Source organism: Halichoeres trimaculatus, unplaced genomic scaffold (genome assembly GCF_033239565.1).
Source record: "Halichoeres trimaculatus isolate MK-OKI-2021-1 unplaced genomic scaffold, fHalTri1.1 fHalTri1_scaffold_8, whole genome shotgun sequence".
Classification (NCBI taxonomy): domain Eukaryota; kingdom Metazoa; phylum Chordata; class Actinopteri; order Labriformes; family Labridae; genus Halichoeres; species Halichoeres trimaculatus.
The window spans coordinates 14445137-14470023 of NW_027437186.1; the positions used below are offsets into that span (position 1 = coordinate 14445137).

The 24887-nt window shown below is 40.7% G+C and overlaps 1 protein-coding gene across 5 annotated transcripts in view; it reads left to right on the forward strand.

Annotated features, from left to right (window-relative positions):
• The window catches only part of LOC141794818 (echinoderm microtubule-associated protein-like 6), an 84397-nt gene that overhangs the window by 25504 nt on the left and 34006 nt on the right, over positions 1–24887 (forward strand). For all 5 annotated transcript variants that reach the window (XM_074675353.1, XM_074675352.1, XM_074675355.1 and 2 more), the window contains 12 exons: positions 6249–6408; positions 10645–10743; positions 10870–10938; positions 13060–13245; positions 13638–13773; positions 17510–17583; positions 18487–18614; positions 19371–19508; positions 19635–19776; positions 19884–19998; positions 23161–23370; positions 23470–23637. In XM_074675353.1, the coding sequence (XP_074531454.1) occupies positions 6249–6408; positions 10645–10743; positions 10870–10938; positions 13060–13245; positions 13638–13773; positions 17510–17583; positions 18487–18614; positions 19371–19508; positions 19635–19776; positions 19884–19998; positions 23161–23370; positions 23470–23637 (1625 nt within the window). The remainder of the gene's footprint in view (positions 1–6248; positions 6409–10644; positions 10744–10869; positions 10939–13059; positions 13246–13637; positions 13774–17509; positions 17584–18486; positions 18615–19370; positions 19509–19634; positions 19777–19883; positions 19999–23160; positions 23371–23469; positions 23638–24887) is intronic.

Genomic DNA, 24887 nt, shown 5'->3' on the forward strand with positions numbered 1-24887 from the left:
ATTTAATTGGCACTTTTAAACTCTGTGTGTGTGTGTGTGTGTGTGTGTGTGTGTGTGTGTGTGTGTGTGTGTGTGTGTGCTCGTGCTTGCATGTCTTCATTACTAAGTGGTTCTTATGATGAATGTTTCCAGATTGCTGCTTTCAGTCAGATCTCCCTGCTGGCAGCAGCAGCCTCTCGGTGCCTTCCTTCTCTCCGACGAAGCTTTGATCTGCAGGAAACCGACACTTCTGCTCATTTTCTGCGGTTTTTATTCAGACAGTTCGTCACTTGTCCTGTCTGTGAACTAACTGACTGTGTGTAAGAACAGCCCACACGTCAGACCGATATTTAGGATAAGCATTTAGTCTGTTAAAGAATGTAGAATCACTTAGGTTGAATATTCAATCTGTTTGCTGTTTTCAAGTGTTCTGGGTGATAAATAGACCTGCCTCGGGATCTGTCTCCTGCCTGGGGACTACAGATGTAAACTAGAAAAGCACTCAGAGAGCGCAGACCTCCACCAAGCATATTGTGATTGTCATGCAACACTTTAGTCCTTCTTTAATGTTATACTCCCTCTCAGCAGACTGTCTGCTACAATTTGGTGTTAGTTGCTGGTTTGTACAATAATTTGTTACCTGACAGCGTTGAAAATTATGATGACCCAGTACATATTTCATATTCCAGATCTTAGTATCCAGAATATTGCCAGGATCTGAATCGTACTTTTACATCTGTCAGAAATGATGGTGACCTTGTCTTGTTTTGTTTTGCAAAGCAATCTGACCATTTATGGTGGAGTTATATACATATATGGTAAAAACAGCCCTATCTCACAATGATAAAGAATCCTGGATCCAGATGGTGATCCAGGTCACCTCCAAAATGTAATCACTTCTTCCTTATCCCACTTTTGAACATTTCCTGAAAATTTCTTTCAGATCTGTTTCTTACTTTTTGAGTTATGTTGTTCACAGACAAACAGACAGTGTCTCCCAAACACGTAACCTCCCTGGTGGAGATAATAAATAAATAGTTAACTCTCTGACTGCTAAAGTGCTGTACACTGACATAACAGACCTGTTCAGGGGCTCAAAACTATTGTAAGATGTGCACAGCGTTTTGGCATCACTTTCTATGCAGAAAGAGGAGCAGGACACAGAGTCATATTTATATGAAATGACTATTCTGTACATTCCTGTTCTCTAAACATGGCAGCTCTTAAATGTGTAAGGTGTAAGGTCTTAAATGATTAACATAAAACAACCAGTGAATCAAAAGAAAACTGTTCTTCATATATCATACAGCTCAACCATCATCCAGAATTACACATACTTAAGCCAGAGCTCTCATTCTCTTTCTCTGCAGGTGAATCATTCAGAAATCACATTATCACAGTTACACTCTGTGTTGGCACACACACACAAACACAAACACGCACGCACATACACACAACCAACAGTCTATGATTAGCTTCTGTTAAAGCAAGCCCAGCTTCTATAAATAGCCAAAAGGAAATCCAGAGTGTGTGTTGGTGTACATGTGTATGTGTGTGCCTGTGTGTCTCTGTCTGTGTGTTTCTGTTTGTGTGTGTGACTCACCTGTCCTGGGCTGTTTCCACACAGGCAGATGGTAGTTGGTCCCAAGGTCATGGACACAGAGAGTAGAGGGATGTGGGAAGTAAAAGCTGTGAGGAATGGATAAAATATTTAGAATAGGTTGAAGAAAAAGATACAGTAAGAAAAATGTACAGAGTAGATAAAAAAGGATTGGAAGGAGGAAAGAGATTGAGTTAATATGGCGAAGGACATTTTTAGGGTGTAAGGTGAGCTGTGATGGAGGAGGAAACATAGCCAACAACTGATCAGCAATTACACCAATACAAAACTGTGCTCATAAATCTAACAGATCTCATATCACAACAATTGTGAAATTTGAAGTAAATTGCTGCTGTTTAAAGAAAACTAGAATTTACCTTAACTTTTGTGTTTCCCAGTGTCTTGGCCTCCCCCTCTTTCACAAGCCCTCTTACCCCTCCAGGTTATGTCTGGATGATCACTAAATTAGTAGCAAACACACTTTTTCCAGTGTTTCCTGATGTGTTCCTCTTAATATCACTGAGTTTGAAAATAATGACAAGAGGCACATTTCTGCTCTTGAAAAATATATCAACATCTGTTGAATATCACTTGCGATACTCTAACTTGCCTAACATCAACATTCTTATGGTCAACAACTTGATGTCTCAACAACTGATTTGTTTGTTTGTTTATAGCTTTATATAACTTTGTGCAAACAGTACCAGGAGGTAGTGGCCTTGGCCCTTGCCTCATTTCTCTCAAGCTCGTTTGCAGTTTAACCTTTGATTATTTACATCCTTATAGCTGTTAGACAGTTCTCTTTTAAGTATTAGGTCTGTATATCTGCAAAAAAAATAATTTGGTGGTTTCTGACCACAATCAACACCCTCTAGCCAATCAAAACACACTATCCTCAACTGGTTTTAGATGTTAACTTCTGAGACATTTTAGTCAAAGTCTCTTTTGATATGTTGACCTTCAAAGCAAATCACAGTGGATTACTTAAGCTTTAAAGAAGGATCTTAAAAAGAAAGAAAGAAAGACTCTGACTGGTGTGTAGACTGCCTATTTATTGGATGTCTTTGAAGCAAGCTGTCACACACACACACGCAGGCGCACACATGCACACACACTCTGCTTGCTTCTGCTTTCCTTCCCTTGTTGCAGGTCTGCACGCTTTTTCATGAGTTATCATCTGTAGGTGTAGATATAGCATTGCTGTGTGCGTGTGTGTGTGTGTGTGTGTGTGTGTGTGTGTGTGTGTGTGTGTGTGTGTGTGTGTGTGTGTGTGTGTGTGTGTGTGTTTGTGTGTGTGTGTGTGTTTGTGTGAATGTGTGTGTGTGAGTGCTCATCCTTCACTCTAATGGTTTCCATTCAGCGTCTCCATTATTCTCTTCTCTTTCACTCTCCCTCCCACACAAACATGGTTTTATCTCCTCACTGAATCTCTTTCTGCACATATTTTACCTTCAGACCTGTGGAGACCTTCACAGGTTTCTTTCTACTTGCATTCAGTTTGAGTCATGTCAAAGCATGAGTAAAGAAAAGAAAGACAAGGTCATAGTAGTATTAAGTCAAAGACATGCTGTCACCTTGACCAAACACCTTATTTATTAATGCAGCTCTTAGGAACAGGTTATCTGTATTTTAAAAAAAAATCTAAGAATATACAGGCTTTGCTTCTACTTTTCCATATCCTTATCTAGCCTTATTGCTTATGTAACCTGGACACATTAACTCTTTGGGGCAACATACCCATTCTAAAACAAAGACAGTGACACATGAAATAGCATGTTTCCTACCAAATCTTCATGAGTTACTGCAGTAATTAAAGTGTTTGTATTTTTTTTTAACAATACTCTGGTAGACCCCCTTAAGTTGGATGCTGCAAATAACAGAAAAGCACTTCTTTGTCCACACTATGGACTGTATAAGTAATTTTGAAAAATCAACATCTCAACCTTTATATGTGTCATTTATCTGCAGCGTAGTTTGTTTTTTTTCAAGTGGCAACCACTGGTTGGAAAATATGAGATAATGCAGAAGTGCTAAGATCTGCAGTTGCACCCTATAGCTCGAAGCCTGCATCACTTTCAATATGACCGCAACAGCTGATTTCCTTCTGTCTCAGAAACACATGGGTGAAGTTGGGGAGACTACATCCATTATTAAACTGTCTGTGTTTATTTTTCTGGTGTCAGTCTCTGCATTTAAATTAATTGCCTTTGCTATAAGGTTTTGGGAATTCAGATTTAGTATTTACACAGACAAGGATATGAGAAAAGAAAGTAAGAAAGATCGAACAGGACCAACCCAGACTCTTTGTTTGGCACTTAATGGTTTGGGTTATGATGTCATTTAAAGATGTGATATGATTTAGGGTGACTACTATATGATAGTTAAGTAGAGGATGTGATTGTTTTTCATGGGACCCAAAACCTCTGTGGTGCCCCTGCCACTATTGATCATACAAGAGGCACAAAGCAACCCCACTATTCGCGAAAAACAGTGGTTGGCATGAGGTAAAAAAAAAAAAGGAAGGAAAGGAGTGTATGGATTGGCAGGTGTGTAAATGGCAGCACTTCTTAATAGTGTAGGTGTCGCCACATTAAAGAAGTTGAATGACATCTCGCTGTTTTCTTAATTAAACTTTGTTGTCATGGTCGTATGTTTGATTGTTGGATTTTCTTAATGAGGTCAATGCAAAATCATCTCAAAGAGAAATGAAAGCATCTTGGTATTTTCAAAATAAAAGTCCAGACCAGCTAATAAACACACAACTAGCATGGAAAGGAACGCTTCAGAGTGTAAATAAGGACACAAAAAGATCTGTGTTCAGGTGTGTGTTTGTGTGTGTGTGTCGTGATGTTTGACCTTGACTCCACAGTTGTCGTGCTCAATCCTCAGCTCCCATGCCCTTGGCAATGTGGTCGTCATGGCAACCACCGCAGCCAGCAGGCTCATTGGCTGACAGGTTGAGGATGGGAGTCGATGTCGAAGGGTTTGGTGTGTGTGTGTGTGTATATACGTGTGTGTGTGTGTGTGTGTGTGTGTATATACGTGTGTGTGTGTGTGTACACAGCACAGCACAGCACAGCACAGCACAGCATCCTTGAGATCAATGGAGGCTTTGTAGCTGACACACCTGTTCTATTTCTGCTTTATGCTTCTCTTATTCCAGACACAGCTTCTCATGTTTTACACACTGCTGCCAGGGACAGTGACCTTTTCTGACTCCACACAGACACACAGACACACACACACACACACACACACACACACACACACACACACACACACACACACACACACACACACACACACACACATATGGTGAGTGTTGACTTTTATATTGTATTCGCTAAGCCTTATATATCTCTGACCCAGACTGATGCAGTTAAGAATATAAACATCTGTTAACGTCTCATCTGCTTATTGAAGAAAGAGGGAGAGGGGGCAAGGTCACACACACTCACACACACTCTCAGGGATCATTACATCTTCAATCGAGCGCAGGGCAGACTACATTTCTTTGTGTGTGTGTGTGTGTGTGTGTGTGTGTGTGTGTGTGTGTGTGTGTGTGTGTGTGTGTGTGTGTGTGTGTGTGTGTGTGTGTGCGTGGTGTGTGTGTGTGTGTGTTGTTAATGATGCCATTATGCAGTGAGTGTATTAATAGCAGGCTCTTTGTAAAGGAGAACACACACTGACCCTCTGAGAGATGAAGAGGGGTGAGACGACAGATTTACAAAAAGTCTATTTTTGGATCTAAAAGAAGCTTAACGAGGTTGACATGTTGTTATTGATTCCTTTTAATTCATTATAGATGTGTCATCTTTATTCCACTTGTAACAAGACAGAAAAAAGCAGATCACAGTGTCTCACAAAAAAAATAATTAGAAATAAGAACAAACTTTGGCCCCTTTTAAAGTCAGTTAAGATAAAACAAGAAAAACAGGAGCAACAGTCAATAAAAGCCCAGGTGCAGACGCTGCTCTGCACAAATAAAAACAAGAAAAGAGGGCATGTTCAAACACAAATGGTAAAAAGACATAAAACTATGAAATGCATGAAAGGAAAAGGATGGTAATCATGTGTCCTCTAGCCAAATATTTTATCAGGTCTTTGGGTAGTGTAGAAGCAAATTCGGCCATGCAGCTTTTCAGGGGTTTTAACCTGGATCTGCTCTGAGCTGACTGATCTTGAGACAAATAAAAGTAGCTGGTCTGCAGGCCTGAGTGACAGAGAGGTCATAAAACGTCAGAGTGATAAGCAGGAGCTGGTCCAGTGAATGACTGAAAAGCAAATAATGGAATCTTTAAATTAGTCCTCAAATCAAACAAAACCCCTCAGAAATACAAGGCCCTGAGGACTGTTGCAGTGGATGTGGATGTTGCAAAGCACTGGTTTAAGAGGTTGAGCTTGAATGGAGCAATAAAGCTGTCATCAGCTTTCGCTCTTGGGCTCATTTATCTCCTTTTTTAAGTGTTTTTACTGACGAGGAATTAAATGCATGACTTCTCTGTGTTTTCATTCCTAATTTGACTGAAGGATCTTCTACCACCACTTCTAGTGTGACTTTCTATCTAAGAGTTGTAGCACACTGACTAACTTGAGAATTATATATAGTGTATTTATTTCTTCTTCTTCCTTCATTCCCTCTCTTTACCCTCCCCCCTCTCCCCCACAGCCTGGCGTTACATCCTGAGCGCTCCCTGGTGGCAACTGGGCAGGTGGGGAAAGATCCCTACGTGTGTGTGTGGGACTCCTTCACCGTGCAGACAGTCTCTCTGCTCCGTGACGGACACACACATGGCATAGCTTGCCTGGCATTCAGCTCTGATGGACAGGTGACACATACACACACACACACATAAACAAGCACACTCACACAAACACACACAGACAAACAAACACACCCACCGTGAGCATGATTAATGATGGGTAATGTGATTCAACCAGCAGACTTTAAGGGTATTGTGTGTCTAACAGATGGTTTTTCTCACTAAAGGACAGTCATGTATCAACCTAAAGGTCAAAGAAGAATAGTACTGTACACACACTCACACTCACACTCACACACACACACACACACACACACCAGGGGCGAGAGAAAGAGACAGTGAAAGGTGGGGAGGAGTGATGGGAAAGGACAAAGTACAACAATGGTGATGATGAGTGTTGGTTATGGCTTTGCACACCACATTAACACAAACCTTTAAGACATGCCTCAGGCTTCAGATTGCAGTATTTTTTTTAGGGGAAAGCAACTGACAACATAATGCAGAAACATCCTCAGACAGTTAACACAGCAGCACAAACTGTAGGTAATATTTGCGTGTTAAAAACCATGAACAAGGGGTGTGTGTTGGCCAAGTGGTCTAAGTGTGTGCTCCAGCACCAGAGGCTACAGCCCTTGCTGCAGCAGTCACTGGTTTAACTTTTTGCTGCAAGTCTTCTCCCCAGTCCAGTCCTTATATTTATTTACTGTTCATCTTCAGCTGTCTCATTATTGACTGCCAAAAATGCCCCAAAACACAACCCCAAAAAATGCAAATCAACATGCTCATTGACACAACACACCAATACAAAACAATCTAGAAATTAGGAAAAATGTCTTGCCTCAAAAGTCCTAATCGTTTTTTTTTTAGTAAAAAAGTCTTTTTTAAACTTGGTATGAGCCACTTTCACCTGACCAGTCCAATAATGTCTTATTTCAAGTTTTTTTTAAAATGTGCTTGTCAAGATTTTTAAAAAATGTCTTTAAACAAGCACATTTCTCTTACCCCACTGGCAGATTGTTTTACTTGTTTCAGGCAGTTTAGACCTCATTTTTGTCTTTAAATAACTTCTGGACTTGTCTGGTGAATGTGGCTCATATTAAAGGTCCCATATTATGCTCCTTTTCTGCAGTTTAATATGGATCATTGATGTCTTCATGAAATGGTAGTAACATGTTTTGGTCTAAAAAGCCAATAAATCAAGCACAGCAGCAATGTTTCCAGGCTCTCATAGCACCTCTGTTCAGAACGCTCTGATTCAGTGGGCGTGACCTTCATATGTAAATGAGCCACCACTGATACCGCCCCGCTCTTCCACGTCACTGAGAGCGGCGCCACAAGCTCTGAGTGCACAAAGTTGGAAAAGCAGTTGGCCGTGAAGTGACTGGCACACACATGCACAGTTTTACTGAGTGTTGCTAGCACATTTCCTTGATAAATTAACTCTAGCCACTTGTGCATGGAACTATGTGGCTGTTTACAGCCAAAAACAGCCACACTCCACTCTCCAGCAGTGGGGAGAGGAGTGGGCGGGGGGGGAGTTCGGGGGTATCTGCTCCGGTGGACCAATCAGGTCAGACTTGCTCCTGATTGGTCAAAAAAGGGAATTGCTGACGTCGGCAAATCCCCAAAATCCAAACAGCTCGTTTTAGGTCAGATTTTACATTCACAAGCACTACTAAGTACAAGATTTGTCATTAAACATCACATTTTGTGGGCTGGGAGGAAAGCTAAAGACCCACAAATTTCACTACAAGACTTAATAAAGTGATTATTGTATAATACGGGACCTTTAAGTCTAAAAAGACATTTTTACTGAAAATAAGACAAAAACACTTGATAAGATTTCAATTTTTTTTTCTTCCCTTGTCCTGTTCAGCGTCACGACCACAGAATTGTGATCTGGCTGCCGTATTGTGCAAAACACATTTGCTTTTCCAAAGGGAGCCAAAAGAAGAAGAAGAAGAAAAAAAAGAGATTTCAATTTTTTTGCAGTGTAAATTAATAAAATGGACATACTATAAAAAAAAAAAAACAGGAAAAATTATAATTCACAAAGATATGAAACCAAAATTTTATCAATGTATTTGATCAACAATTCAAGATATTACCTTTTTTCTTCCTGTAAATATTTACAACACTTGTATCAAATTGTTTTTAATTGCACAGATAAGAACCATTTGAACAAAGAGCAGCCAAACACAGGTACCGATGTCACTTGGGTTGTATTTTGCTCTGTCAGCCTGTTCCAAACCTCCTCTTCAAGTTTCCTGCTGACTGTCAACTTTGGTTTATTTCAAAGAGACTAGCATGTGAAATGTGAAGCAAAGGACTCTGTGTGTGGCTGTGTGTTATTACCTGTCTCAGCAAGTTGTGTTTGCTGTTTGCATAGAAAAAGTGAGCGTCTGCAAATGCTATTCAAGCAGTACACACTAAAGCAGGGTGATACTCTGATACTCATACCCAGGAATGAAGAAACATTTACATAAATGTGAATCAAATAAACCGTAACCAGCAGTAAAGGCAAGGAGTTTGGTCTCTTTTGATTCTTGATAAATTTCCCTTTCAGCCACGCAGTTATGAACAGATGAATTAAAATGAGTCAGAGCAATGTGAGAATGTGAGTGATCCAGGCTGTTGTTTCAGCACTTTTTGCTTCTGGCGGAGACTTGGGTCACAATGACTTAACATATCTGAGTAAATCAAAGTAAACACAGAATCAATAAAATAATCATAAATCCACCTTAATAATAAATCAAGCTCTTGAGCTTTAGGTGCCGATGATTTATTATGAAGCAGGACCACAGAGTCAAAATTTTCGTCTGATCTTGCAACACTTTTTATTTATGCTGCAGAGCTGCGGTTCACATCATTTCAATTCTGAGCTGAAACCAGCTTCAAAAGTTCTGCTTGGTCTAACTTTGGCCATGTGTGGTGACAGAGAGGCGGAGCATACCATTAAAACTGGTCATTTCATCAGGGTGATATAAAAATTCATATTTTATTCACAAACAATCAACATTTAAATCAGAGTAACAGAGGAGGATGTACTTACATGCAACAGAGTGACTTCTCAGCTCAGAGGGTGAAAGATCAATAACTCAGACATTTATCCAAAGATACCTAAGAGTTGTCATGAAAGAAAATAAAAGACCATATTTTCAGACTGTTTTTTTGCACAGGTTGTAAAAAGTGTTGAACTGTTCTGTGAAGTTGATATTCACTCCACAGCTCTGTTCAGATTGATTCATTGCCTTTTTTTAAGCCATTCTCAAGCGAACACTCCAACTAACTAGTTTTCTGCAGTACTGAATCAGTCTCATTTCCCAGAACTGTTGGATGCTGATGCTGCTTGAATTTGAGTTCAAAATTTGTGTCACAGCCACAAATCTGTCATGCGAGATCAGATGTGTCATAATGTATTTTAAAACAATTCAATACCAAGGTTTTGAGAGCACAGCGATTGTACAGAGAACAACACACACTGATGTGTTTTACTATCACCATAATAAAGGTGAAAAAATAATTAATCTTAGTAATGATGTCAAATCAAAATGTGTATGTGAAAGAAGAAGCAAATGCACAAGTGGGAAAAAATGCAGTTTCTTGAGTGTCCACTTGAGGTTGGCTCCAAAAGCCAAAGAATCCTCCAAGGTCCTTGTTAAAGTGACCATCTAACAGCAGAACTAAGCATGCTGACTACCTGGTTTCAAAGACAGTTCAGGTCTGGATACTTCATCAAAATACTTTTATAACTTGTCCTTTTTAAAGATATTTAGGACACAAATGTTGTATTGTTAGGCATGATTAGTGTGACTGAGCTGATGGACAAATGACAGAAGGGTGATTCGTCAGGAGGCTAAAGGTCCATCTCTGCTCCATCTCTTTTCTCTGTTACTAAGTCAACCACGCTGAGTCATCATTTCCAACATGATGACTGTTATCAGACTTCAAAACAACACTTTGGAAACCATCAGATAGCATCACTGGGACAACGCTCTGCCTGAAGATAAAAATTTATCTTGACAAAATTTATCGTGCTGTTTTGGGAAATATCACAAACTTAACTTAAAGAATTGTGTTTTATTTTGAATTCTTTAATTTTCGATTTTTTTTTCAGTTTTTAATTTAATATCTCTTTTTATGATGGTCTTTGTTGTTGAGACCCAAACAGTCAAAGAAAAATAGTATTATTTTGTCAAGTGCAGACTGTTCAAAATGACTTTTTCATCATTCTGTTCTCACTCATTTCAAGTTAAACTCTCTGCTTTTCTCCAATTCTCTCCCTCTGTCTCTCCTCTGCAGCGATTAGCCTCAGTGGGTCTGGATGCCAAGAACACCGTGTGTATCTGGGAGTGGAAGAGAGGGAAGATACTGGCCACAGCCACTGGACACTCAGATAGGGTGTGTGTGTGTGTGTGTGTGTGTGTGTGTGTGTGTGTGTGTGTGTGTGTGTGTGTGTGTGTGTGTGTGTGTGTGTGTTGTACAGACTGTTTGTGCATGCATGTTAACATCTCTCCTCCCTTCCAGATCTTCGACATCTGCTGGGATCCATTTCAGCAAAGCCGTCTGGTGAGCTGTGGAGTCAAACACATCAAGGTAGCACTTACACACACACACACACACACACACACACACACACACACACACACACACACACACACACACACACACACACATAGTAGGGTTTATTGAATTTCATGTCTATGGTAAAGAGCTTAATGTACTACTTACAAATTAAATGGTGTATGATAACAACTGCACCTCTTTAAAGAAAGCACATCAGGAGCCATTCATGATTCAGCCTTTATGAGCCTTGTGGTTTCAACTAACTCTGGAAGCCAGGGTTAAGAACACCACGTCTGAGCTCAGGATAAGTAGGCAAGTATTTTGGTTAACAAACTGCAGACGTACGTGCCTGAAATACACCAGAGAGGTCTGTAGTGCGATTCTGTTTCGCTGCGTCTTGACTGCGTTTGTCAACTCACACCGGCTGCGTGTTCCGTCCTATGGTTCCGTCCGACGAGCTGCATGACTGACAGACAGCTGGAGTCACGAGACCTAGAAGTTCCCGCGCTTCCCTCCATTTATAAGTATGTCCGTTTATCACTGTAGTCAAGCTAAATACAAACTGATTTTGACACGGTCTGTTTTATTTTGAAAGTTACTTAGTGTTTTTTGGTAGTTTCCAGTTATGACTTCCTGTCCCGCTCGATCTTCCTTTTCTGAATTTAAGCGTCACAGCTCCGCGTCCGTCGAAAATAGGATGGCTGTGGTATTACCTTCAACATGACGGACCAGCCACGCAGACGTACAGAACGGATCCTGTGTGAGTTGACAGATTGATTAGAATGAAACCTATTTGATCCGTTCGCCATAACGGAACGGAGACGCACTACAGATGCTTTCGGTGTGTTTTAGCCAAGAGTACAGGTAGCAGTGATACTTTTATCAGCATGTATGCATCATGTTCACTTTATCATATTTCTGTGGTGCCCCTGCGAGGCCTGGAAGTCAGAAGAGTCCTTTCTTCACGAGCTTAGAAAAAGTGCAGTTTTCAGCTCTATGATGACACAATTTATCTTATCCAAAAGGAAGAGTACTCAAGAGATATTTTATGTAATTGGCATGATATCTTAGCACCATAACCAGGGCTTGACATTAACTTTTTTGCTCACCAGCCACTGTGGCTAGTGGTATCCCTAAGTTACTAGCCACTCAGTATTTTCACTGGCCACAATTTGTTGTTGGATAATTATGTTCAATATAATTAAAGCTGATGATGACATGCTAAAGTTTACTTAAAAAAGATTTACAACCTCTTTAAATGTAAATGACCCCTATTCACACTCAAAACAAGACTACATCAATGTTAAAATCCACAGGTCCTTAATCAGGTATTTAGCTCTGATAAAGTTGTGTAACACTGTGCTCCTGTCATATGAAAATATGCAGTCTGTTAAGACATAGTAATTAAAATATTAGTTTGTTATTGCTTATAATAAAATGGTGAAGGGGATTAATTGAACTGATAAAATCTCAGCAAGAGACACTGTCTGCTTAAATATTTACTAACGATTGTAATCAAAAAATCATTTCTTTTTTCATGAGAATGACAATGAAGGAGAGGTAAATTAAATTTCCTCAGAGATTTCATCATCAGAGTCATCTTTTTGCTTGTCTCTCTGCTCCATGTTTGAGATCAAATTCAACCCGCCAAAGTGGCCAGTGGGAGCGGCGGTGTTACCAGCCACTGCTGAAATCCACCAGCATTTGGCCAGTTGGCAAATGTTAATGTCAAGCCCTGACCATAACACATGACTGTAGTGACATGTGATGAATCATAACATTGGCACTGAGGGGAAAAAAGGAAAGTCAACAGGCTTCATAAATCCCTTACAAAGTTAAATGATGTAGGGTGGAGAACAGTTATGATTCTTGATATCTGCTGTACATTTCCCCCGGCTAATGAGTGATACATTTTACTGGTACTGGAAAGCAGTTTATTAACAAAAGCTACTTTTACATGAATATGAAAAAAACAGCAATGAAACCAGAGACAGTACTTTGTCCACAGGGTCAAAAATTAACTCAAACCAGTTCCTCACAGGAATTTAAATAAAAAGTTAGTCTAAGTTACTTTAACAGACATAGAATCCAAAGTGTGGTAGCCTTTGTGTCTGAACAGAGCTCTTGCAAGTCTCCCTTCTCTCCCCACAGTTCTGGTCTCTGTGTGGGAACGCTCTCACTCCAAAACGAGGGATTTTTGGAAAAACGGGCGACCTGCAGACGATCCTGTGTGTGGCTTCGGCAAAAGATGACATCACCTACTCTGGAGCACTTAATGGAGACATTTACGTGTGGAAGGGACTCAACCTGGTCCGGACTGTTCAGGCAGCTCATGGGGTGAGTCTCATAACTGCTTGATGATACCTTTAACTAACAGGGCTTGTAGGTATGACTATCACCCCTGTTTAGTTATTCTTTAAATACAGAAAAAAGATTTAAAAAGCAGACAAAAAGATGAATGACTTCTGTCAATGACATTTTAGTAAAATGGTGCTGAAATTGATAACAGATAAATTAAAAAATCACAAAAAAATCTAGCCTAATTTTTTTTTTTGTACTTCCCTTTAACAATAATTTCACTCATAGTCATTGAAATGAAAGAAAGCAGAACTGCAGGTCTAAAACCCAACAGATGACATTTTAATCACAGCAGCTGTTGAAGGTTTTATCTGTATTTATGCCAATCTGTGTACATATGTATGTGTGCGTGTGTGTGTTTGTGCGTGCAGGCTGGCATCTTCAGCATGTATTCCTGTGACGAGGGTTTTGCCACGGGAGGCAGAGATGGCTGCGTTCGACTGTGGGATGTCGACTTTAAACCGATCACTAAGATTGACCTACGAGAGGCCGAGCAAGGATACAAAGGTACAAAACAACAACAATAACAACAAAATACGGAGAGAATATTAGAAAGGCACAAAAGATGATACATTAAGTGTTTTAAAGAAAGATGAATCTATATGCCATGATTTTGTCTGTTTGGCCTTTTTGTTAAGCTATAGTAATTGGCAGGTTGATAGCATATGAAAAAGTGAAATGAACTACTTAGCTGTTAGTGTATCTTATATGAGGGTGTCATAGAAATGAATAGCCTAATGTCTTTGTCAGCTGATTGGCTCCAGAATTGTACAATGCAGACGTTTCACTTTTTGATTATCCGCACAGACAGAGTTTCTGCAGCTAAAGCACAATAAAAAGCTCAAGCACAATAACACACCTGAGCAATAGCACCGAGACTTCAAAGCACAACATAATGATACAAAAAATTGTGTCCCTGGAATACAAAATCTGTTCTCATCTGTACGGTCTGATGTTTATCTGGACACAGGTTGACATCTACAAACCTGGGCTTTTTTCACCATCTTCAGTGTGTGAAAGACTTTCTGACTCATTTTTGGACCTTTTCTTTTACAAGTTTCAGTTTCGTCTTAACAAAGAGAAAGTTCATTTTTAAGTCAAACACTCTTTATGGCCTAAAGGTTTTAACACCTCAGAATGAGTAATGTGCATCCTTCATCTCCCGCTCAGCTACCGTCTCCTCTTTTTGAAGACTTTGTGTCTCCTTTCTTCATCTGCTGATAGAACTACTTGATGTTCTCTCTTTACTTGTCTGAAAGTGTTTGAGGAGAAGTTTTTGGTAAGGAGTAGAGCAGAGGAGTAAAAGTTTTATCAGTAGAGCAGAAATGACCTGATTTCTTGGAGAACCCAGAGGTGGTGAATGTTTGAACCCCTCTCCTCATTTTTCCAAATGCGGTTTCCCAGCTGGAGGTGGAGATGATGTGTTTCTTTTGCAAAAGCTGCAGGAGAGAACCATTTAGCCTCTGGCCTCCTTTAAAAATGTCTCATCTCTGAAGATGTCTGAGGAGAAAGTTAGCAGAGACCGAGTCACAGTTGGAAATGGCCTCATTTTGGTGAAGCTGGAGAAGTTAGGTAGTTAACTTTCAGATTTTTCTCTAAAACTTTCGGGGAAAATTCAAGATTTACTGCGGCTTGGCCAAGAAAAGATGTCTGGATGAGACAGAGGGGAGGGGAGGCGAGGGGAATTTGATCCACAGCTTTGGTCCTGGCTGAAAGATAACACAAACCTCCTGTGGATTTAAATTACATTTTTTAACTTTCTTGACAGAAGTTTTATTTTATTTTTTTATTGACCAGTTTCCTTTAAATGTGCTTGAAAATGTGATAAAAGTAGGACTATCATGTGTCACAATGATACTAAACATGACAGCTTCCTGACAAGTGTAACAGTCTACATTTTGACCTCAACTTACCAGGTTTATTATTAAACCCAGAGACTGTAAAGGGAGTAAACATAAAAACCAATGACACTCACACATTAATCATTTCTGTATCACACTTTCTGTCCGTTATCCAGAGGAACCAGTCAAAATGTCCTCTCTATTTCCCTTTGGCTGCTTTAAACACTTTTGAGATCATATATGAGAGATCCTGCTGAAACTCTTTTCCAATTATCTCCAATTCCACTCATAACTCCTCTGGTACCAGGGTTTTTGGCTCGTGAACCTCCAGGGAGGAGTTTCTAACAGAGTTACCAGAAACATCACACTCTGATTCAAGCCGTCAGCGACAGCCAGAGCTCTAAACGGCAGGAGCTGCAGAGCTGAACAGTCTGCTAATTAGATTTTAGATGGTGGAGACCAAGAGTGTGACAAAGAGGTTTGGAGAAATGACAAAGGAGAAGTGTGTGTGTGTGTGTGTGTGTGTGTGTGTGTGTGTGTGTGTGGGAGGGGGGGTCTTGTCTTGGTAAAACTTTAAATCAAAGTTGCTCTTTTCTATATTGTTCTATCATTGTTATGATATTAATAAAATAATTTTGGGGGCCTGTCTTGGTGTGTTTCTGCAAACTGTTTTGTCTTCTTTTGTCTGTGGACACAGTTTTTCTTTCACAACCATACAAACTTCCATTATCCTTTTTGTACAAGTTTACCACATTGTTTTCTACTCATATTCTTATCTTGATACCGTGTTATATTGAGCTTACTGACTCGATTTGAGTACTTTGGTTTTTCAGCTGATCTGCTCACCCTGTGTGCTTTTTGACCCTTTTTTCGTAAGGCCAGGGTTCAATCCTCTCCCATTTTTAAACAGGGAAATGAAGTATCGATGCTGGATGTTTGTACTAAGCGCGTGCCACTTTAAACCACTTGATATTCATATGATGTAAAAATCCTTAATCTGCTCAAAACTGTCCTTTCTAAGAGTAAAACAAGATCTTCATGACGCTCAGTCAGGTCATCACATTGGGATCTCCTGACTGTTTCAGTGAACGCTGGAGGGGGCAGGCCATACCTGCTCATAGCTCTGCCCTCCACAGGCCTCCAAAGAGCTGGCCAATCAGAGGGAAGGGGGTTTGTGAAGTGGGGAGCCTTAAAGAGACAACAGCTGAAATGAAGCATATCAAAAGCTGCATTAAGGGTTTCCCAAAACACTAGTTTGATAAAAAGAATATTGAGCTATGAATCTTATAAACTTAATATGAGCTTTATATTATAAAGCTACAACAAGGGGCACCAGAGGGAAAGTATAAGGCCTAAAAAGCACGGTACCCCTCCTTTAGGAATCCATTTGAAGATTGATGCCTGTTTATGGGAGTTAATGTGATCTGAAAAGTGAAATAAGAAAGCCATCTTCGACACGTTTGTTGATCATATGCCATGTTTCTCTTTTTCCTGTGTCCTGCCATTTTGTTCAGTCTATGTGCCAGTTACATTTATTCATCTCGGCAACCCAACCTCCGCTTTTCTCTCTTCATATAATGTTATCCGCATTTATACAGTTCTACCGTTTCATTTAGCAGACGCTTTTGTCCAAAGTGATGAACAACACAAGTTAGAATTTAGACAGAAGGAAAAACCGGGTTAGTTCGACAAAGTGCATCCATCCATCCATCCATCTTCTTCCGCTTATCCGAGTTCGACAAAGTGCTGCAAGTTATTTTGCTGCAGGTGCTGCAATTGAGTGTAAGATTTTTTTTTGGTACAATAATGCATCCATAACTGACCCCAATTAATTACTGCAACAATATACTTCAGCCTATCCAACATTTAGTTATTAATGCTGAAAATTCACTAAGAGCTGAGTCTTAGACCTTCTGACTCATTCTACCCCTGAGGACAAAGAGGAGAAGGGTCAGATTAAGTGCTTTAGTGTTCCCTGAACAGATGAGTTCTCAGACATCTCTGAAAAGTAGAAAGGAACTCTGTGGATCATACAGAGTTCAGTAATTCTTTTATTATCATTTATACCCTCTCCTTTAATCAGTATTTTATTTGTTTTATTCCTCCTCATATTCTGTCTCCACTTTGTGTCAGCATTTCTGTTCCTTCTCCTTTCTCCTAAAAACATTTTTCTTTTATTTGCTTTCTTTTATAAGCTCTGTTTTCTCTGTCCCTCTTTCCTTTAATGCATTGTCTTCCCTCCCTCTTTAATTACACATGCTGCTTCACATTCTCTCTGTGCACTTATTCGTCTTGTTTTAAAAACTTTTCATTCCTGTTACTTCTTGTTGCAGCTCTTGCTTCTGAAGAAATTAAAACAGGTTTTTTAAAGGGCTGATCCAACTCTCCTCCTCCTCCTTCAGGTCTGTCTATTCGCAGCGTCTGCTGGCGAGCTGATCGGATCCTGGCAGGAACACAGGACAGCGAGATCTTTGAGGTGAGAAAAAGGATCCAAGCCTCATGCTGTTACTTACTGAAGAGATGTTCAAAAGAAGAGTCTAATTTTTCTCTACTGAAAGTTGACTTCTCGTTGGCTCACACACAGTTAACTTCATTATAACTTATTCACTGGTACCAAAATAAGAGGAAAAAGAGTTACACAGAAAAAAAGATGTTTTGGCTCACAATAACTTCTCTGACATCTACTTTAGCATCTTTCACAAACTGCAAGTTCTCTTACATCCATGCTACTTCTTTAAGCATTTACCTTGAGATAATTTCTGACTTGGTGTTGAAGCCGGGCTAGATTTTAATACAGCTGAAAGTGTTTTTCTTTACTTTGAACTTAATGAAGCTTGGTTTATATCTGGTTTGGTAAGCTGTTGTTAGTGGGATGTTTTTACATTTTAAAGAGGTGTATAATGCTTTCTCTTTTTACAAACATGTATGCAATGTAACACTGCAGGATTTCTGTACAAATCATCAGGTCTGCCCATACAGTGTGTTTCATTTTTACTCAGATTTTGATATTTACAAGTTCCAAGTGGGAAATTTCAACCAGAACGACCCTCGAGGTCTGGTACGCTCTCAACTTGGAGATGACGTCATTCCCACTCCCCACTTCCCAGTTCCAGTGTAATTGGAACGCACCGATATCTCTGCCCCCAACGGCCTCTAGAGGGCTGGCCAATCAGAGAGAAGGGGGTGTGTGGAGCCTTAAAGAGAGAGCAGCGAAAACAAATAGCATCACACAGAGGCTGAAATAAGAGTTATTTAAACACTGTGTGAGAGAAGAATAGAGATTATTTTTCAGCCGTAAATCATGTAAAGCTTCCACAGGGGGATGTTCAGTAATAATTTCAGGTTCAGTGGTCTCTAACGTGTGAATTTGTGTATTCAGGTGATGGTGCGGGATCGGGACAAGCCGCTCCTCATCATGCAGGGACACAGCGAGGGCGAGCTCTGGGCGCTGGATATTCACCCAAAAAAGCCTCTGGCTGTCACCGGCAGCGACGACCGCTCAGTCAGGTTGGTGCAGTAACAACAGTTACTGTTTTCACACACTGTTATACTGGGGTCTGCCCAGTGTAACTACAGGCAACTACTACTGGGAGATACCTGCTCCACTGGAGGGTTCACAGGTTTATTTGTTTTCTCTTTGTGCTGATCAGCAGCATCTGTTCCCTGTTTTCTCCTCGGGGACTAATTATAGATTAGATAATTCTGATAACAAACACAGTCAGCAGAACACAGAGACACAGATGGTCCCAGAACAGCAGCAGAAAGAGAAGGAGACACAGACGTGGTTGATGTAGATAAAGGTTATGCTTTACGGATGACTTCCTTAAACCATATTTCTTTTTCTTAGACAACCGCACCACTGCCTCAAGTTTGTTTTTTTTGTTCCCCTGTGATAAAACATGAAGATAGTGATTGACAGTAATGGTCCTGTTGTATCTTTTCACTTTTTGAAAAACAAGTTTGTAGGCTTTAGCAGATTCTCACAGGATCACTTCACAAATATACCTCCAGTATTAACTCCATGGTGCTTATAAACAAACTGAGTTAGTGATTCCAATTTTATCTTTGCAGGATACTTTCAAAGCATTTTCTTTGAGCTTTGAGGATTTAAGATACTCTCTTAGATTTGTATATAACTTTATAGGCTGTTGACACCCTGCCATCATATATTGTTTGACTTAAATAAGATTTAAAAAAAAATTACCCAACATTGAAAAGGCGTTAAACTGTGTCCCTGTGTCTCATCACATATGTGTGTTTCAGACTGTGGAGTCTTGTAGATCACGCACTCATTGCTCGATGTAACATGGAGGAGGCTGTGCGGAGTGTGGCGTTCAGCGTGGACGGATACCAGCTGGCTCTGGGCATGAAGGATGGATCCTTCACTGTGCTGAGAGTCAGGTAGAACACACACACACACAGGCACAATTCAGCAGTGTACTGAGACAAACAAACATCAACTAAATTAAAATGTAATATTGCTCTGTTGTTGTGTGGCATTAACAGGATATTTTTTCTCTGCCTCAGAGACATGACGGAAGTCGTGCACATCAAAGACAGGAAGGAGGTGATCCATGAGATGAAGTTTTCTCCAGACGGAGCGTACCTCGCTGTCGGCTCCAACGATGGGCTTGTTGACATCTACGCTGTAGCGCAGAGATTCAAGAAGGTAAGGACGGCAGGAGATCAGTGAGGAGGAGGAATCGATTTCAGGTGATGATGATTTACCAACATGCATGTTTTCTTGTTCATTTTTGCTTTTCTATTGAGCTGCAGGTGGGAGAGTGCAGTAATTCCACCAGTTTCATCACACACCTGGACTGGTCTCTGGATGGCAAAATCCTACAGACTAACGACGGAGCTGGAGAGCGCCTCTTCTACCGAATGCCTAGTGAGTCTCTCCAGTCACTCTTTGAGACTGATGCAGAAAAATCTGTCAGCTCATGTTTTTTATTTTTCCTGGTGGAAATATCTGCTCCCTGTTCAGTGCATCACACATTTCCATATTCGACAAATTTTGTCATTCAGAGGAACTTTGATGTGCAATCTCTGATTGTGCTCCCTTGAAAGTAAACTTAGGGGTATTAGGCTGCTTGGTAAATGAGAACTAGTTATGTCAGGCCACAGATTTCATGAAGTTTTAAAGAAACAAATGTAATGTCTGTGTTTATATACATATGTATGTATATATGTGTATATATATATATATGTGTGTGTATATATATATATATATATATATATATATATATATATATATATATATATATATATATATATATATATATATATATATATATATATATATATATATATATATATATGCAGTTTTGGTCCTCCATGCACATGTAGGTGTTTATTATAATGTCATTATATAACATAATAACTTAATCAACTGATGATATGTATATTTAATTTTAGCAAGATGTCATAAGATGAATCTGAAAACACCTCCTTCTCGGGTCTCCCCTCTGGGAGAGTGTATTTTTCCATCAAAATACACAACATACAAGTGCACACTCAGTGGGATTCATGTATTTATTCATAAAGTGAATATATTATATATTTCCTGTGTACCTGTCAGGGAAAGTAGGACACACACCTGACACATGTGATGCGATAGAGAACAACAAGTCAGAGGCAGGGAGAGAAGAGGCTGACAGAGTTATGACATAGAGAAGGGAGGAAGATGTTTTCACAGTTGATGTAACTCAGCGTTCAGTCCTAGTGGACTTGGTGATGCTTAACTTTCATGGAAGTAGCCGTTAAATTCTTCTATACCTTTTTAGTCTGGAGGAAGCAGGGGGCTCCTCAAGCAGCTCCTTTGTCTTTGATGAAAGAAGACAGAGGGATTTTTCTTTCTCTTTCTTGCATTGAGCAACCTCAAACTGAGCTCATTCTTCACACAGCTCCAGTAGTTTTCCACACAGGGAAAGGATTTTGTTTTTTTGCTGAGGAGTCGAAGGTGTGAAGCCTGTCGCCTGTGGCTCCTTATCTAACAGCTCACTGAGGCTGCTGCTGACTCCTCCAGAACTCCTTGGCACAAATCTTCCTCCAACATTAACTAAATCAGCCATGACTCGTTCAGTTGTTGTATTTTTGATGAATAATTACAGGAGATAACAGTCGGTTAAAGTCAGCAACACAGAGTTTCTTGTTTACTGTGGTTGCATCATAAATTGTTAAATGTAAGAATCTGACTAAAAAATGAATTCATGTCTTGTAAAAATTGATGGATTTTTATGTGTTGAACTCAGAATATTTTTGCAGCATAGTCTGCTCACTGTTGAGCTTGAGCTTAGTCATGCTGTAGCTAACAGGGATTACCAATCAGCTACAGCCTGAGCAATCTTTGTCAGGAGAGATGTGCTGCTAATTCAGAAATGATGCAAAAGTCTAAAACAATTGCAACAATGGAAATACACTACAAAAGCCATTGTGCTTATACATAAATGGTGCAACTCCAATACCACACACGCTCATTTAGAATCGACTTTTTGCTCCTCCTTTGTGTCCAATCACGACAATGGGTTGTCAGCATCTCCACTCTCTTAAACCAGGCCTCTAATCTGTCTTCATATGGATACTGAGCTGAGTGAAGGAGGGGACACTTCTTCACATCTTTTGCTCAGGTTAAGCAGGCGCGAAAGTTACAGGAGCCTTTTGTGAATTTGGTTTTTAAGAATTATAAGAAAAGAGTCAGAACATTAAGCATTGAAAGTTACGTTTACACCAACTGAATCATCACCACTAAAAGCACTGAAGCGAAGCAAATCAAACAATACATCTGGAGATGGCTTGAACTGCTGACGTAAGAGACTGTTCATTGTCTTCACACAAGATAAAGAATCCAGCTCTGGGACGTGATTCAGAGAGGATTTTAGCACGGAAGATTAAAATCTGCACCCTCCACCATCCTCTCTTCCTGTGACAAAAGATGTGCAATATGTGAATAGGCTTTTTGTCATCACTAAAGATCTACTCAGAGATAAGCTGGTGCATGGATGTGCATGAAAAAAGTATCTACAGAACTGAAGATGTTTGTTTCCCTCAGAGACTAATGCCGCGGCCACACCAAACGCGAACACGCGAATTTACTCGCGCGAATGGCCTGTCACGCGCCGCGTGAACGCCCGAGTCTCGCCGCTGGACTTTTTTGACAAGCTGAGGCGCGAACACGCGAATGCGCGGTACTGCGCATGCGGAGTAGAGAGCTCGTTCATTTAAAGACCGAAAGTCCAAAAGAGCATCTGAAAAACAATGAGCTGTGGTTTCCAAAGCATGACAGGAGAGTGTGTGAAAGCTTTGGAGATCACAATTAATGCCTGCTGCCTCTCCCTGGTAATCCATCAGCCCTGCTTGGCTGTTCCCTGCGATCTCATCCCCGATCCCCCGAACCTCCGACACCCCCGTACCCCCGACCACCCGACCCATGTTCCCGGAGGTCTCCCTGGGGATAATGAAGGGGTGGAGGAAAGAGAGGAGCACAGAGAACTTTCATCTTTTCCCTGGCTCTGCCCCTGCCCCACTCTTTCCTCCTCTCTATCAGGCTTAAAACTCCGCTGAGGAAAACACAGTCGGACTCAGTGATAGCCCGTACAGGCAGATCCAGCTGGGAACGAATGTTTTCAGAACTTACATTCAAAACCTGTCTCCTCAGAGACTTTCAACCAAGCCTGATCCTTTTTTCCCGGTCTCTGTAGAGTAAACACGTCGTATCGTATAACTCTGGATGATGACACACCACACAGATTGTTTTCTCCTCCATCCTCCGGCGGAGTTGGAGCCGGAGCAGGCGGCAGTTGCCCCCCAACGTCGTCAAAACAATGACGTTGTGGGGGAATATTTTGAACTCGAGCGAATTCGCGTCTACCGCCCAAACGCGTGAACGCTCCAAACGCGCCGCGCCAAACGCGCGAATCGCGCCGCCCGAGGCGAATCGGCGGCTAAACGCGTCTTTGCATTGACTTTGTATGTAATCGCGCCGCAAATTCGCGTTTGGTGTGGCCGCACCATAAGAGGACAGACTCACCAACAGTTTCTTTTCCTCCTGCAGTGGGGAAGCCGGTCAGTAAAGAGGAGGTGAAAGGCTTGTGCTGGGCGTCCTGGAGTTGCGTCTTGGGGTCGGAGGTCAGTGGGATCTGGCCCAAGTACTCCAATCTGACAGATATCAACGCTGTAGATGCCAATCATGCCGCAGCCGTTCTTGTAACAGGAGATGACCTGGGCCTGGTTAAACTCTACAGATTCCCCTGTTTGAAGAAAGGTTTCCATCTTTTCATCTCTTTGTTTAGCTCTCAGTCTTTAACCTTTTCTCTGGTTTGATGTTAAATGTAAGCTGTCTTATATTTTCCCTCTAAAAAAGGAGCCAAATTCAAGAAGTACATTGGTCACTCAGCCCATGTGACTAATGTCCACTGGTCACATGACCTCCAGTGGGTGCTGACCACAGGTGGAGCTGATCACGCCCTTTTCCAGTGGAGGTTCCTGCCAGAATCTGTGATGAACGGCGGACTAGACGTCACTATAACAGGTACAGAAGCAGGCCTCTGGTGGATAAATGTCAGAGAAATAAGTCTGAGTTTCAAAGTAGATAAAAGTAGAAGAGTAAATGCTATCAGTGCCTCTGTAAATGGTTAACGTTCTTTGAGAGAGCTCTGGAGGACCTGTAGAGTTTCAGTTTTCCCCAGCGGGGCTGTGAAATTCCTTGAAGTAAGAACAAGCATTAATGGAAAAGATTAAGACATCCTCAAGAGGGCTGTAGAAATCCTTGAAGTTCTGTACCAGGCTATAGAGATCCTTTCAGAGCTCTGAGGGTTGTATAAGTGGTTTCAGGTTTCCCTAAAAGGCTTCTGAGATCTTTGTTTAAGTTTCAAGGGTGCTGGAAATGGGTCCAGTTGAGTTAGCTTGGGGGGTTCTTGGGAAATCTTGGTGTCTTGAATGTAGGGATGGGATTGTTTATGTTGTTTAAAATTACTAATGGAAAGGCTTTAGAAATTTTCATTAAAAGTAGATTTGTTGGACAACTTTTCAGTGGCTTCTGGGTGGCTTTTGAGATTCATTCAAGTGTTGACTTTTGTTGAGTAGTTTCAGTTTCCTCGTCAGCATCTTTCTGAAGTCTGTAAGGTCTGTAAGTGCTTTTGTGCTTCTCTAAAGTTTCAAAGTCTTAACAGTTTTAAAAGATGCTCTATTTTTCAATGTCAGTAGGAGAGATCTTCAATTGTTTCTGAGGTTGGCTTTGGATGTACTTGTGAGATTATGTCTGTTTTTCCTGGTTTAATGGGTCCTAAATAAAGGGGTCCCAGGTTTCTGATTCTGTAGAAGTACTCTTTAATTCTCAACGATTGTTGAAGTGATCTTCTGTGCATGTTGGAGGTTCTTAGAAAGGTGCCATGATTGCCAGTTAAATAAAATGTTATATTAGTATTTCCAGAGGTCACAAGAGAACATAGGATTTGTTCAAAAGAGGTTTGGAGGGCCATTTGAAAACACATTTTTGTTGTCAGTAGTCTGGAGTCATGGATCTTACGGTGGACTGAGTGTTCTGGGTTTCTCTTGGGAAAGGCTTTAGAGTCTTTATGAAAGTTCCTGTGCCTAGTTTTGTTGGTAGCTCCAGTTTTTACAGTGTGAAGAGGTCTGTGTGGAATCTGTGGAAGAAGGTGTATTTTTGCCTCAAAGCTCCTGTGAGAAGTTGTTATGGGTTATAAAACAGACTGAAATGAATAAAGTGTCTCTGAGTATACTGTGAAGTAGAAAACTGGTCCCTAAACTAGAAAAGCACTC